Source organism: Asterias rubens, chromosome 1, assembly GCF_902459465.1.
Source record: "Asterias rubens chromosome 1, eAstRub1.3, whole genome shotgun sequence".
NCBI classification, from domain to species: Eukaryota; Metazoa; Echinodermata; class Asteroidea; order Forcipulatida; family Asteriidae; genus Asterias; species Asterias rubens.
Window position 1 is genome coordinate 18,246,211 of NC_047062.1, and position 14,798 is coordinate 18,261,008.

A 14,798-nucleotide genomic window follows, 5' to 3' on the forward strand; every position below is an offset into this window, starting at 1 on the left:
CAAACTGCTTACCAACCAAAAGGACCTATGGTATCTATAAATGCAAACAAATAGTTAGCCTAATGGCCTGATGTTTCAACCCTAGCAGAGTCTATCTCAAAGGCTTAATGACAACACAGCAAACATGAACTGGAGCCAATTTCGTAGAGCTGCTTCAGCAAAAAATTTGCTTAAGCATGAAAATAGCTTGCTTACACATGTTATTGGCCAAATGTCATGCCATATATATTGCTTGTGACTGGTATTTAGCTGTTGTTTACTTAGCATAACAATTGAGTTGAGTCTTGGCTGGTACTTTGATTTTACCATGCTACCTGATTTTACTAAGTAAGGATTTTTCTGCTTAAGCATTTTTTGTTTGCTTAAGCAGCTCTATGAAATAGGGCCCAGGTAACTAAGTGTAACGTAAGCAGTGAAGTGGAAATAAATAGAGAGAAAAATAGTCAGAATATTTCATCTACATTTTCTTTTAGTTCCCACTTATTCTGTGTACAGGGCCCAATTTCATAAAGCCTGTAAGCACAAAAATTTGCTTAGCATGAAATTTCTTCCTTGATAAAAACAAGATTACCAACCAAATTTTAATTTGTTGCATATTTCTTTTTACTGCTATTCAGCTGTTGTTTGCTTATCCTGAAAATCTTGTGGAAATTTGGTTGGTAATCCTGTTTTTATTAAGGAAGAAATTTCATGCTAAGCAAATTTGTGTGCTTACAGACTTTATGAAATTGGGCCCTGATGATTACTACCTGAAGCTGAAATAATAAGCTTTGCATGATGACTACATTGCTGCTGTGTACATCCAGAGTGTACAGCTGGTATGATGCACGTGGCGTTCAATACACACTGTTCATTATAGATTTTTGTAGTTCAATAAAGGAATCAATTGCACTGGTTGACGATCACAATGCAGGGTTCAAGTTGATTAGAGTATTATTTAAAAAAGTGGTTAAAAAGCAGGACAGTTCCTTTCAGAAATGAGAAGTCTACTGAATTCCAAAAATGTACTCTGCGGTAGTAGATATAAAGCAAGACAAATTTTCAAAAGAACATAATCTACCTGGCAAGTAGATACACATAATGGTGTTTCCGCAAACCAAATATATAAAGTGTTATGTGGTAAATGATTTTTTATGTTTAGGATGCACTGAATTGGCAATCTCACTAAGATGAGTGAGTTGTGGTTTTATGCAGGAATTGCACTTGTATATTTCAGACTTTTTTGCCTTGTAGGAGGTAGCAATTACTAGAGAACCTGCGGGTACAACAGGGCTCGAATATGGTGGGCGGAGGAAATCCACATGACCACAGGGCTTGTAGCTCAAAATGTTTACTGGAACAGAATTGTTTTTACAAGACCACGTCACCAGAATCAAAATGACACAGTTTGAAGCCCGGTTCATACTTCCTGCGAATGCGAATGCGATGTGAATTTGATGTGAATTTGACATCATAACCCCTCTTTCTCATTCGCAGGAAGTATGAACCGGGCTTAACATTCATTTAACTTCTTGCTCCGAGTTAAGCATACTGGTTTTTTGACTGTGTTAAATTGTTTCTTTGCTAACAGATTTGGGTCAGGCTATCCAGCAGTTGTTTGGTTGTATCTTATGGTTCTTGGAGCCTGAGATAGTGGATACTATACCACACACAGTGGCATCCACTCTGGCCATCTTCCCAATGGCTCTCCAAAAGGAAACGGTGGATCTCCTGTGCACCACGCTACTCCCGATATGTCTATGTAAGTTTATTTTCTCTAAAGGCCCTGAACATGTTGGGTAATTGTCTTCCCACTTGGTGTATTCTCACTTGGTCGTCGAAGTTGCGAGAAAATGATGAAAGTAAAAAAACCTTGTTGGACGAATTTGTGTGCTTTTAGATAGGAATAAAAGACTTCTGGCTAGAAGTCTACATGTATTATTATTTTAGTGAGAAGTTACCTCTTTCTCAAAATATATGCTACTTCAGAGGAAGTCGTTTCTCACAATGTTTTATACTATCAACAGCTCTCCAATGCTCGTTACCAAGTCAGTTTTTAAGTTAATATTTGTTTTGAGTAACTACCAAACGTGTACCATCCCTTTAAAGAGTAGTATTTTTTTCTAATAGAGTAGGCTGAGAGTTACGAAGAGGCAAAGTCCTGCGTTAATAAGGTCTGAGATCTTGGCCCAATCTCATAAACTGCTTTACCACAAGAAATAACTAAGCAAAGATTATGCCTATCAGAATAAAGCTACCTATCAAACTCCATGCCATGTGTACCATGTGTGACTGGTTTTCTGCTTATTTTTTTGCTGAGCAGAATAATGTTAAGCAAAATTGACTGCTTTTGAAAGAAATGGACTTAGGCCATGGTGCCCCTTAAATTTGATTGTAGAGTCATTTACCAAGGAGCAGTATCTTTACCCAAACAAGAATGAAATACGTGGCTGATGAGACCAGTAATGTCCCAGTTGGAATGTAGCCCTTCCCTTGATGGTAAATGGGTGGTGATGCAATCAAAAGGATAGACTGTTGAAAGATCATTCATAGTTTTGTTGAAGAATAGTTGCATATAAATTGCATTCATAAAATTTGATTTTCTTTTTAAAACTACTTTTGTCACCAGCTGAGGTGCAGTCCATTGAAGGCGATACTTACGCTACCATGTCAGTTTCAGCGGTCATAATGCTGGTTCTACAACACTGCAAGAACAAAGGTAAGAACATAAGTGTCTGTGAAATAATTTTCTCAATGGCCCCTTGCATATGATTTCACAAGAGTCCCCTGAGGTGAATGCAGACCTATTATTGGCTGAGAGTTGTGTGCTGACCTCCAGTGATGGCGGCCAATGCTAGGGGTCTATATAGCTGAAGTGTGAAGGTTTGAAATTTTGTCCATTGTAGTACTGCAAGTTGATCATTACACAACCTTTGATTAAAAAGGAAAATGTGTAAGAGCTCTAGTCACAATGCACATGGGAGGAGATGTCAATTTCAATGTACTGTTTGTAAGTTTGAAAAGTGTTTTGGTACAATGAGAGTTCATTTTGATTATCAATGCGTTTATAACGGTTTGTGAGGATGCTGAATAGATGTTCCATAATAAGAATTCTTAAAGATTACCATGTGTTATTAAAACTCATGATTTTATATGCAGAATGTTTCCAAATTAAATCAGCATTTCATGCTTGATGATGCCAGCAGCTGCTGTAAATTTCTTGTAGATTTGTCAGGACAAAAAATTGATTTTGTTTGTATGTATGATAATTGTTTACAGCTCATCATGCTCAGCTGATGGAATGTATTATGACATACAAGAAAGATGTCTTTAAAGTAAGTGATATCAACAATATTTTATGCAACTATAACATCTCGCTCACCCTACCAAGTAGATACCTGGGCCCAGTTTCATGGCTCTGCTTACCGCCGCCCGTTTGACGTGCTAGCGCCAAATTTCTGCGCTAGCCTTGTAAGCATAGAATGCCTTGTAACATGCAGTAGGCATACACAGAAGCCAAAATCTCCTGCTAACCTGTGAAATACGCTTGACGTAAGCACAGATTTCCCTGCTTCTGTAAGCGCCGATTCTGTGCTTACGGTAAGCAGAGCCATGAAATTGGGTTCTTGGGTTCGTTGTGCTGATCTCCTATGTTTGTGGTTAGAAGCTTGAATCCAGAACCCAACAACCTTGCTTGGTGGACCCAGTTGCTTGGTTCAAGATGTCCTCAGGGTGGCCTCTTGGTCTGGACCACCATATGCTACTGCTAGGGGGTTCTGCTTCTGCAGTTTTGGCAATGCTTAGCTGAACATTTTGAAGTTGTGCCGCCCAGTCTTTACCTACAATGTTACGCTGCAGATATTGACAGTTAACTGTGTAAATTTCTTTGCTTATCAGACTCTGTTGTCACGCAAAGAAGTAGCAGGCAGTTACATTATTACTAAACATATGACAGCTTGGATGGTCACCTGTTTTCACTGAGCAGAGTTTATCTATGCTTATAAGCTTTATGGATTTAATCCCTGTTCTCCATGACTAACTGATTATTGTATTTGCTGACAGGATATCTTATGTACGATAGCGTTTGGGCCATCATCAGCTCGTGGTGCTGCTTCTAATCTTCTTTTCCATTATTGGCCATCTCTTGTGCCCTCCAACGTTGAAGACAGAGACTTTTCTTATACATGTAAGTCCCCCCCCTTAAAGATAGTGGCAAAATAGGGCGATTGTATTTATTTTAATTTTACTACAGTTAATACTGGCAAAACAACTGCAAGACATTAAAAGGTACAATGCACAAATTATAGCTATGACTGAGAAAATAAACAAATAAACAATCAAAATTGTAAGAATAAAACCAGTGAGTGGCAAGGAGGAACAGGTGACCAGCTGTCTTACCACAAAACGGAAATACATTTGCAACAAATACCCCTCCCCTCGAAAGGCTCAAAGATTTTAGCCTTCGGGAAAGACTCTGCTAGGGTCAAACACCAGGCCAGTTACTTTGTTACTAATGTTTGGGTTTGTAAGCTGTTTGCAACAGCTAATTCCATTCTCACAAAATACAAAGAGAACAATACTGTACAAACAAGACAATAAGTCCATGTCTCCTGCCAAAAATTGAAAGAAAAAGAAATGAAGTAAATAGGAGCGACTCAAAAACTCCAACATAACAATATTTTTAAATATCTCTAAAAAAAATTATGACAGACAACATTAAAAATAAACTTTTTTTTCCGGTGAAGGTTGGAAGCCCATTCTGTGCCAGAGATCCAACTGCTTATCTCCGGTGAATAACGCTGCTGTCAAGGTAAGATTGAATTTCACAATTAGTTCTAAAATAATCTTGAAGTTTGGACAACGAACAATAATCATCTAAACAGGGTTGATGTAGTACCTGTTTAAATAATGTATCTGAAAGAAAACGGGATGCTCCACAAGGAATTTTAGAGAGGGGTACTTTTCCATCTTTTATAATTTTCGTGATGTGTAGTTTTAATTATTGGCTCGTCCATTCTTTTTGTTTTATATTTTAAGTCAGCTGTTTATGCTCATTGATGAATTTCCTCCTCATTATTTGGTGCTATTTTAATTTGTACAATGCCTTGGGGTCCAGTCATGAATGTAAGACGCTTTACAAGCATAATTTATTATTTTTTATTATTACAAAGTAAGATGTTAACTACTGTAATAAACTTCCAAATCACATCAGGGACACATGTTCAAGTCACTTCTGAAAGCCCACTTGTATCAGGAGGCCTTCCATCAATGGCTTATATATTTCTTCTGTGCCTCAGCGCCTTTGAGCAGACCTTTGATTGAGGTGCTTTATAAATTGTATATGATTGATTGATTGACTTATTGATTGATTGATTGACTGATGGATAAAAGAAACAACAAAAGATATCTCCACAGGGATGTAAAACGATAGAATGTGTGTATTTCAGATGTGTATGGATCCAGTGATTGCAGGCAAGTACAGCAAGCACCCACCTCCATTGTATCTGTGTCAAGTCTGCAGTGACTATGTGAACAGGTAAGGAATTCTATTACTTTCTTCATCATGTGCCAATCCTGTTAGTAAGTCATTTCGACACAAGCATTGGGAATCTGCTTCATGCGCAAAGTTTCACTGCTTCTGGGCCCAAAGCTGGCGTACGTCTGTATGTTATTTTGAAAAAAAATCTTTCAAAAGCATTTCTTATGACAGAAAATTTAATTCTGAGAAAACTGTAGTCATTGAAGAACGTATGTAAAACCATGTCTATTTCATAAACATTTCTTACACAATCATCAGAGAAAAACTAGTTCATTGCAACTCCTATGGGCTTCTGGTAATCAGTGGAGCCAGTTTGTGTGTAGTGGGTTTGTAATTACGTCACTCTTACGAACAGGATAAACACAGATCTTGAATTAGATACCTAGGGAGTTCAAAAAGCAGAAATATATAGTGTAAGTTTTGCTCGTATTCAAACATTGGTAGAACTGCAGGTTTTTTTTATGGATATGTTGGGATTTGTTAAGTGTTAAGGATACTGCAGTCGATTTCACGAAACGCTAGGATTAATCCTGTGTCGAGTTAGGACGAGTAACCCGTCCTAACTTAGGATGGGTTCAATGCTTCCCAACGTCTTCGGATACAGAACTGAACTCGTCCTAAGTCCTAAGATAAATCCTAAGTAGGAAGAGTTTGGTGAAATCGACGGTTAGTCTTTGACAAAGCAGCATGCACGTGAGGTAACCACAATCAATAACAAACGTAGGGAACTGTTCCTCTATGCAATAACTTTAAGATTTTAATATTAATAATAATAATAATAATAGTGGCAATTTATAATGCGCCATGTCTGTCTAAAAGACACTCCTGGCGCAGGAGAGATGCCGAAGTCAGAATGCAAAGAATATAGTTAAGCACACAAATAAGTTTTCAAATGGGTTTTGAAGCTGGAATATGTAGTGAGTTGTCGGAGTTTAGGGGGGAGTTCGTTCCATAGTGATGGGCCAGAGTGTGAGAAGGAGCGGGCTCCCCATGAATGGCGTGTGCGTGGAATGTTTAGAAGTTTGGTGGACGATGATCTGAGGTGCCTGGGTGGAGCATGAAGATGTAGCAGGTTCTGGATGTATGTTGGTGCCGTGCCCTGGAGAGACTGATACACAAGAAGGAGAATTTTGAAATGGATGCGCTTTTGAACCGGGAGCCAGTGCAGGGCCTTGAGGATTGGAGTGATGTGTGTTGATCTTTTAGTAAGGGTGACAAGTCGGGCGGCCGAATTTTGGAGTCGTTGGAGACGCTTGATGATCTGATACTCTGGCATATTGCTGAGAATGGCATTGCAGAAGTCAAGTCGTGATGTTATGAGAGAATGCACAACCTGCTCTGTAGCTTTGGGAGAGAGGAACTTTCGAATGTGGGAGAGGTTGCGAAGCTGGTACCTGACAGATTTAGCGATATGTTGTTGTGATATGTTGTTGTTGAACGTCATAGTAGAGTCGAAGACTACTCCAAGATTCCTGCATTTGTGTTTCGGACTGTGGTTTGCTTCGTCAGTTGTGAAGACAGGCTCAGTGACCTTGTTGAGCATCCCCTTCGAGCCTAACAGCATGAACTCCGTCTTGAGCCCATTGAGTTTAAGATTGTTGCTTGACATCCAAATTTTAATTTCAGCTAGGCATTCCTCTAAACGTCTGAGAACAGAAAGAAGATTCGCATCTGACGGAGGAAAGGAAATAAAAAGCTGGATGTCATCAGCGTAAAAGTGGTACTGAACGTTGTGCTTGCAGATGAGCTCTCCAAGGGGTTGGGTATATACAGAAAGCAGCAACGGGCCACACACAGAGCCTTGAGGGACTCCATGTGTCAGAGGTGTTGGCTCTGATTTGACTCCATCAATGGACACAGACTGGGAGCGATTACTAAGGTAAGACGAGAACCACCGAATGGCATTAGAAGTTACTCCAAAGGTTTGAAGGCGCTCGATCAAAGTTGTGTGACAGACTGTATCAAAAGCCGAGGAAACATCAAGCAAAACCAGAGCCGTCAGGTTACCGTTGTCCATCTGCCGTAGTATATGGTCTGTCAAACTCACAAGAAGGGTTTCAACACTGTGATTGCTCCTATATGCAGACTGGTGACTATCTAGTATGTTGTTATCAGACAGATGCTCTGTGAGCCTGGAGAATGCAGCGCTCTCCATAACCTTGGATAGGAAAGGGAGATTTGATACCGGTCGATAGTTTTGCAATGAGTTTATGTCCAAGCCATTCTTCTTCAACACAGGTCGGACATTAGCGTGCTTCAGAGTATTGGGGAATTGTCCACTTTGAAAGCTGGAATTTATTATTAATATCCTTGAGAATTTAAAATTTAAAAGTTGTCTTCATTTATTGTCCATTTGTTAGAGAGATATGTGACTCCAAGCCGTTTCTGAATGTTCTACAGCCGCAGGAAAATGTTGCGAAGACCTGCGAGAATAAGGTACAGGAAAATGTTTTTTTACACTTTCTGTAGGCCTGGAAAGATCAACCTAACATAAATTATCTAACAAAAGGGGTGTTTAAATAGGTTCCGTTTATTTGTATTTTAACCAAGAGCACCCGCGATAAAATTAGGTTTTTGCCATTTTGGGAATCAGATGCCAGGTGTGTTACTATTCAGTTTTGTTTGTTTAGACCCACACCATATCTTAACATCGAAAGCTCGGAAACATAGGGCCAGAAGTGTAGATTTTACGGATTTCATTTTTGCAAAATATATCAATGGAGTTTAGTGAACAAGAGTGGTCTCCAAAGTAACTGTTTGGCAAAAAGAAACATTCTTTTCCAAGAAAAACCCCCCAGACTTTTTTTGGGATTTTGAATAATATTTGTTTTCTCAAATTAATATGCTTTGTTCATTTAACGCAGCTAAGAGAGTCCTTCGAATCTTCATAATATTTTTGGCTGCTCATTTCAGAATTGTTCTTCGTCTGAAAAAGAAGCCCTGTTTACCTGCTACTCGTCTGAGTGTACCGGCTTCAAGGGTAACCGACCGATCCGTTATTGCCAGAACTGTAACAACTACATCCACACAGAGAGGAAGGAACATATCATTCAAGATTTTCCAGCCGATCCGCTCTCATGCGATAAAGAGACGCAGAGTTACCTCTGCGAAGCAATTATAAGGTACAGTTTCTCATGTCTGTTTTGCAAAAAAAGGAATATCTTTGTTTTGCAAAACTTTTTTTTTCTCGCTTGAAAATGCTCCGTGCAAAAAATTTGTTTCTAGGTCTGACTTGTTTTGTGTATATATGTGGGCTATTTAAAGACACTGGACACTATTGGTAATTGTCAATGACTAGCCTTCACAGTTGGTGTATCTCAACATATGCACAAAATAACAACATTATTTGTTTCTCACAATTTTAATACTATCAACTTCTCCCCATTACTCGTTACCAATAAAGAATTTATGCTAATAATTATTTTGAGTAATTACCAATAGTGTCCACTGCCTTTAAGTAAGATGCACTTTGACAATTCATACCAAGTTAAGGTGAAATGGTGTTTGACAGCTCAAGGTCTGATCAGTATGCTCTGATCGTCTTCAGGAGAAAACTCAACGTTTTGATCAGAGCATACTGATCAAAATGTTGAGTCGTCAACCACTGGTTCTGTTCTTTTCAGAACCAACACTACTCAAAGGAGATTTTCACATGGTGCTACCGCAAACTTCAACTAATAAAAAACCAAAAGATTTTATTGTTGAACTGGCATCACGCTGGACCCCTAAAGAGTCTTTTTCTCAGGTTTCCTCAAGCTCTGATTTCTGAACTATAATTATACCTAATTCATACTCCCACCATACAAAGTTTCAAATCCTACTCTGTTTTGTTTTGATCATTATGCCACTAGTCTCCTGAAGGAAGCTCACATCTCCGATAAGGATCCGCTCATGGCGGCCGCTGAGGCCGAGACAACCACGGACATGTTCAGCCAGCCATCGGAGAATGAAGTGATCGACCTGGAGAGCATGGACGGTGACTCTCGTCTGCTCAGCCGCTTTGGGTTGTGGCTACTGATTGAGAAATGCAACCCAACGGACAGGACTGCTGATGAGGTGGTGGGCCGTCTGCTTAGCATGGTGTTTCAGTGGTTTGGATTTACTGCTACACTTACACAAGGTGAGACTTTACAATTAAACCTTTAGGGACTATACATTGCTGTATAATCATCAACATACACTCAGACATTGCTAATCTTGTTGATTTTTTGCGCCGCTTTTCAGGTAAAATGTTTGGGAAATTACTAAATCTGAACCGAACTGTCAACCTTGACTATGGCTAGGGGAAGAAGGCTGCAACTGGCTAATCATCAACATTGCTGTGTCTTGCCATTGCTACAGCCATAGCCAAAGATACTCACAGTGACCAAAGATTTATGATTCAGAATGTATCAAACAATGCCTCTTGGCAGTCTAAACATGTTGCCTCTTGCTTCTGTCAGACTCAGGAGCACAATTTAAAAAAAATTTTTACCAGTAAAATTGGTTGTACCTGTGTAAGCATTACCTAAAATAAAATGCATGAGATAAAGCTTGAATTTATATTTGCATACCATGGTGTAATTGTCTTTCCCCTTTCTCTGGTTACAGACAGCGTTGCTTTGGAGAGCCTTAAGGCAGATGTAAGTTAGGTTTACAATTTGATTAAACAGAATCCTAACGTTTGTATTATATGAATGCAAAAAGAGTTCTGTCAGTTTGGTCTGGGTCAATATAAATAACAAAGTCTGGCCGTTTAGGGCACCCACAAACTGTTATTAAATAACCTAAAAAGTATTTAAGAGCCTTCACCATATGTACATGTAGGTCAGCCCTTGCACTCGTTAAAATATTTCTACCTATTTCTAAGGATCAAATATCATGCCTGGCGTGGATAAATACTGTCGGGTAAAAGATTAGCACAAGGCAGCCATAATCAATGCTACCTCACACACAAAATGACTGGTTGTCTGTCTATGTTTATCACTCAGTATGTCACCACATGGTTGATTAGGATACTCAAGAGTCACTTCAACGTCTTTGTATCCTGCTTGCTGCCACAGCCTCCTGACTACGCTAAGGTTGGAGGTGACTAGTAAGTATACTGCACACAGATTTACCTTCATTCTAACAGGGTGTCGTGGCCGAGCGGATAACAGCACTGAACTCAAGCTCTGATGCTTCTGTTCAGCAGAGTGTAGGTTCGAATCCCGATCTTGACACTTGTGTCCCTGAGCAAGACACTTAAATATAAATGTTACTCCACCCAGGGGTAAATGGGTACTTGTGAGGGCAGAGATTGTTCTTGTGATTGATTTAGTTTTGTGCACTACATACTTGGCAGCACAGGCTGTATAGACGATGTGACCTGTGTTTACATTTAAACCGCCCTCTATTGAAAAAACACTGTATACATCATGTTTCGCCGGGCAAAAAGACACATAATCATGGTAAGATTGCATATACTTTCTAGCTGGCTGCCAAAACACAAAGGTTTTGCCCGGCGGTATGCGCGCGAATCATGTTGTGGTTTTCGTGTGACGTCAGAGGTCACATCGTCTATACTCCCAAGGGAGCTGAGATGGTCTAAGGAATGAAATATATTGCACAATGACTATAGATCATAATGTTCCATGAGCTTCACGGGCTGTATAAGAACTATTATTATTGATATCACAGTGATATTTTCCTTTGCATTGAAGTGTCATCTATCTGTCATTGTTTTTTGTTTGACCACAGTGACAGTTTGTGCAGCCGGATAACAGAACTTCTTGGAGGATTAAGGAAAGTCTTTAGTCTTACTCCGTACAACTCGGTCACATTTGAGGTAAGCAGATTTAGCTGTCTATATGGCTGCAGTGTCGGCTAAAAGAAACGCTTTTCAGATTCATTTTTTTGAAAAATTGATATCTTTTTACATAACCACATTACTTCGAAATGAGATATTTCTCAAAATGCTTTATACTTTCGAAAGTTGCTGTAGGTTTCTAACCAAAAGTTGTTATTGCCATTTAATTTTAAGAGTGATTACAAAACTAAACCTTCCCTTAAAGGTATGGGATTACATAATGCCACATTGGATGGAGTGCATCTGCAATGACATACCTGATGAGGAGATACCACAACTCCAAGACGTCTTGTGTCGACTCTTTGATGTTGATATGAGCCCCTTGCCATTCTCCACGGAGAAACTCTTCAATTTCGTCGCTTGTCGGTTCCGAGGAATGGCCGCCAACGACCAAGAGAAAGCCCTCTTGTGGCTGCAGGTAATAAAATGGAAACTTTGTACTTTTTTAAAGTTTGAAGATTGTCAGTAGTTTGAATCTTAACCCTTTAGCGACCACATTTTTGTATAATCATCACAATAATGCCCAGACACTGCTAATATTGTTGATTTCTTTAATCAAATTGTTTCCATAAAAATGTCAACAGAAATAACATGAAACAGAAAAATTAAGCTTTGTGTTTACAAATTGGGATACTAATGTCAACATACATGTGCTACTTTCAGAAATGTCATCTCTGGACATGACCTTTACTTTGACCACTTTATGTAAATGAAAGTAGGTCAAACCTGATGGCCGCTTGTGGCTGCTATGGGCATTTTGGTACAAGCCGCTTGTGGCTGTGATGGACATTTTGGTACAAGCCGCTTGTGGCTGCGATGGGCATTTTGGTACAAGCGGCTTGTGGCTGCGACGGACATTTTGGTACAAGCGGCTTGTGGCTGCGATGGACATTTTGGTACAAGCCGATTGTGGCTGCGATGGACATTTTGGTACAAGCCGCTTGTGGCTGCGATGGACATTTTGGTACAAGCGGCTTGTGGCTGCGATGGACATTTTGGTACAAGCCGCTTGTGGCTGCGATGGACATTTTGGTACAAGCGGCTTGTGGCTGCGATGGACATTTTGGTACAAGCCGCTTGTGGCTGCGATGGACATTTTGGTACAAGCGGCTTGTGGCTGCGATGGACATTTTGGTACAAGCCGCTTGTGGCTGCGATGGACATTTTAGTACAAGCCACTTGTGGCCGCGTTCGTCTCTAAAGGTTAAATTCTGAATGATACTTCCTTTCACTCCCAGATCCTGACAGAGACAGATATTGTCATCCCTCTGAAGTTACTCCTGAGCATCTTCAGTGATGGCCTCACCTCCATGTCCAAGATACAACTCGCTAATCAGCGTAAAGACCAACACCAAAAAGCCAACCTACCCTCATCCAACCCTCCCGTTAACAACATCCAACGACCCCCGGAGGAGGTGTTAATCGAGCCACCGCCGACGGTACCTCCTTCTCCTCCCACCGAGCTACCCCCACCTCCCCCTGTTAGCCTCCCTCCGGGTGGTCTGGCTGAGGAAGTCGGGGTCATCGGTGGTGGGATTGGGATCATAGGTGAGGTCGGAGGTGTTCCTGTCGAGCTGCCGTTTGTTACGATTGATCCGTCCCCGGATGATGGGCCGATACAGGAGCAAGACGAGGAACAGATCTTGAGGTGTTTTGTCCTCATGTTAGATATGCTTGTTATCCAGGTATGAGGAAATGTGTGAGTTTTATTGGCTATCATGTTTAATTTGGGTGTTCGGGTTGTCATTGTGGTATTTTTCCTCATCATCTACCTTTGGGGACCCGGTTTGAATCACGCCGGGTGCACTTTGTGGATTGGGTATTTAGTCCTTACTTGACTGCATGGGTTTTTCCTGGAATAATTCTCTGGGGTTTTCCTCCCACATCTAAAACTGAAACTTCCTTCACTGTCTTCTCTGCATTGGGTTCTTGGCTAGTACAGTGATAAAGTTTGCTTGTTCAACCCCAAATTATTTAAAATTTACCCTGTCAGTTTTCGTTGTTGTTTACTGAATGTCTGTCAATTTTGTTAAACTTTGATTTTGTATACGTCTCATATCATAATTCCTTTTCCCCTACTTGTTTATAAAACTTAACCGCATAGATGTTTATTGTCTCGTCAAATAAATAAAATCTGAGGTTAATTCATCTGGCATTCTGCAACTGACCATGGAAGTCTCACTTCTTTCGTGCTGTCTTGAGAAGAACCTGTGAACATTACTTTAAAGTGTCAAGGAAACAAAATCACCAGACCACTTGGCAATGACATTTTCAAGGGGGACAGCGTTTGAATGCTCTCGAGACTAGCATCGTCTTTTGGCGTTACATTATCTCAGTGTGATTTAAATATACCATCATTATAACGTTTGAGAAAGTCGGACTGCTTAATATTTTAAACTAGTTGTTAACTTCAATCTTCTAATGAGCATGTCTATAACCAGTATGCAGGCCTGTCACATTTGTGATTGCATGACCAGAGCAAAAGATTTGATGTTCAAAGTTCAGTTTCATGTTTCGTGTTAATTTCATGTATTAGACAGGATTGGTAGAGATGACAAAATAATCGCAGAAAGTACTCATGTTTGTGTGATCAAAACCATACATAAAAAATAACAAACCTGTGGGCTTAATCTGTTGTGTGAGTCAGTAGTGAAAAAACATGCACAATTTTCAGCATGACATGCATCGTCCTTAATAGACCGTATCGAATATGACGTCACTACTCAAATATCTGCCCCACAACATGGGGTATGTTAGCACATGCTTGTGCCGTAGAAATCAAACCGGGAACGCTGCGTGCTCCATTTTTGTGCCCGTTTAGACGAGCAAACGGTTTGCCCTACAAGATAGCGACCTGCATACATGTAGCAACTAAGTGGTTATTCAATACAGTCAATTGCAGTCGTAACAGCCAAAACCAGCAGTTGCGTCCATTAAGGTTTTTAGATACAGTTTTCTCAAATATGACTTTATTCAGAGTGAAATATTTTAAAGAACACATGGTTCTAGTATGAACGTTAGTAAGCTTTCAGACTAAAATTAAACAATGATAATTTTTATCTTTACCAATCCTGCATAATACCTTTAATTGACAGAGACTTCTAAACCAATGGACAATCTTCATGAATGTGTTGGGTATTATATTACTATCCGTGGGAATTTTCTTTTGTATCACTTCTGTTGACATTTTGGTTTCCCTGTCCCCTAGACTCCATGCATGATTTGGTGTGGTGCTGGTTGTTTATCACCATGTCATGTAGACAGTGTGTTTACCTGTGTATAACAGTATGTACGTGTGTGCATGATACCAGGTACCTTCAATGTAACCTGTTGGTGTCTCTTGTATCAAGGTTAGTAGTAAACAGTTTGGTGTAGACCTTATGCATTGACGTCATCCAGCCGCCATCTTGGAAGTAAATCGATGATGAAACAATGGAAATGCGCTTCTATGTT

At 39.9% G+C, this 14,798-nt stretch overlaps 1 protein-coding gene across 1 annotated transcript in view; it reads left to right on the plus strand.

Annotated features, from left to right (window-relative positions):
- LOC117307325 (protein unc-79 homolog) overlaps window positions 1–14,798 on the plus strand; it is a 55,470-nt gene that overhangs the window by 3,797 nt on the left and 36,875 nt on the right. The window contains exons 6-19 of the mRNA XM_033792049.1: window positions 1,571–1,741; window positions 2,609–2,698; window positions 3,259–3,314; window positions 4,042–4,165; window positions 4,725–4,789; window positions 5,427–5,515; window positions 7,879–7,954; window positions 8,432–8,640; window positions 9,370–9,638; window positions 10,109–10,140; window positions 10,489–10,592; window positions 11,237–11,324; window positions 11,551–11,763; window positions 12,584–13,030. Of these exons, the coding sequence (XP_033647940.1) occupies window positions 1,571–1,741; window positions 2,609–2,698; window positions 3,259–3,314; window positions 4,042–4,165; window positions 4,725–4,789; window positions 5,427–5,515; window positions 7,879–7,954; window positions 8,432–8,640; window positions 9,370–9,638; window positions 10,109–10,140; window positions 10,489–10,592; window positions 11,237–11,324; window positions 11,551–11,763; window positions 12,584–13,030 (2,033 nt within the window). The remainder of the gene's footprint in view (window positions 1–1,570; window positions 1,742–2,608; window positions 2,699–3,258; window positions 3,315–4,041; window positions 4,166–4,724; window positions 4,790–5,426; window positions 5,516–7,878; window positions 7,955–8,431; window positions 8,641–9,369; window positions 9,639–10,108; window positions 10,141–10,488; window positions 10,593–11,236; window positions 11,325–11,550; window positions 11,764–12,583; window positions 13,031–14,798) is intronic.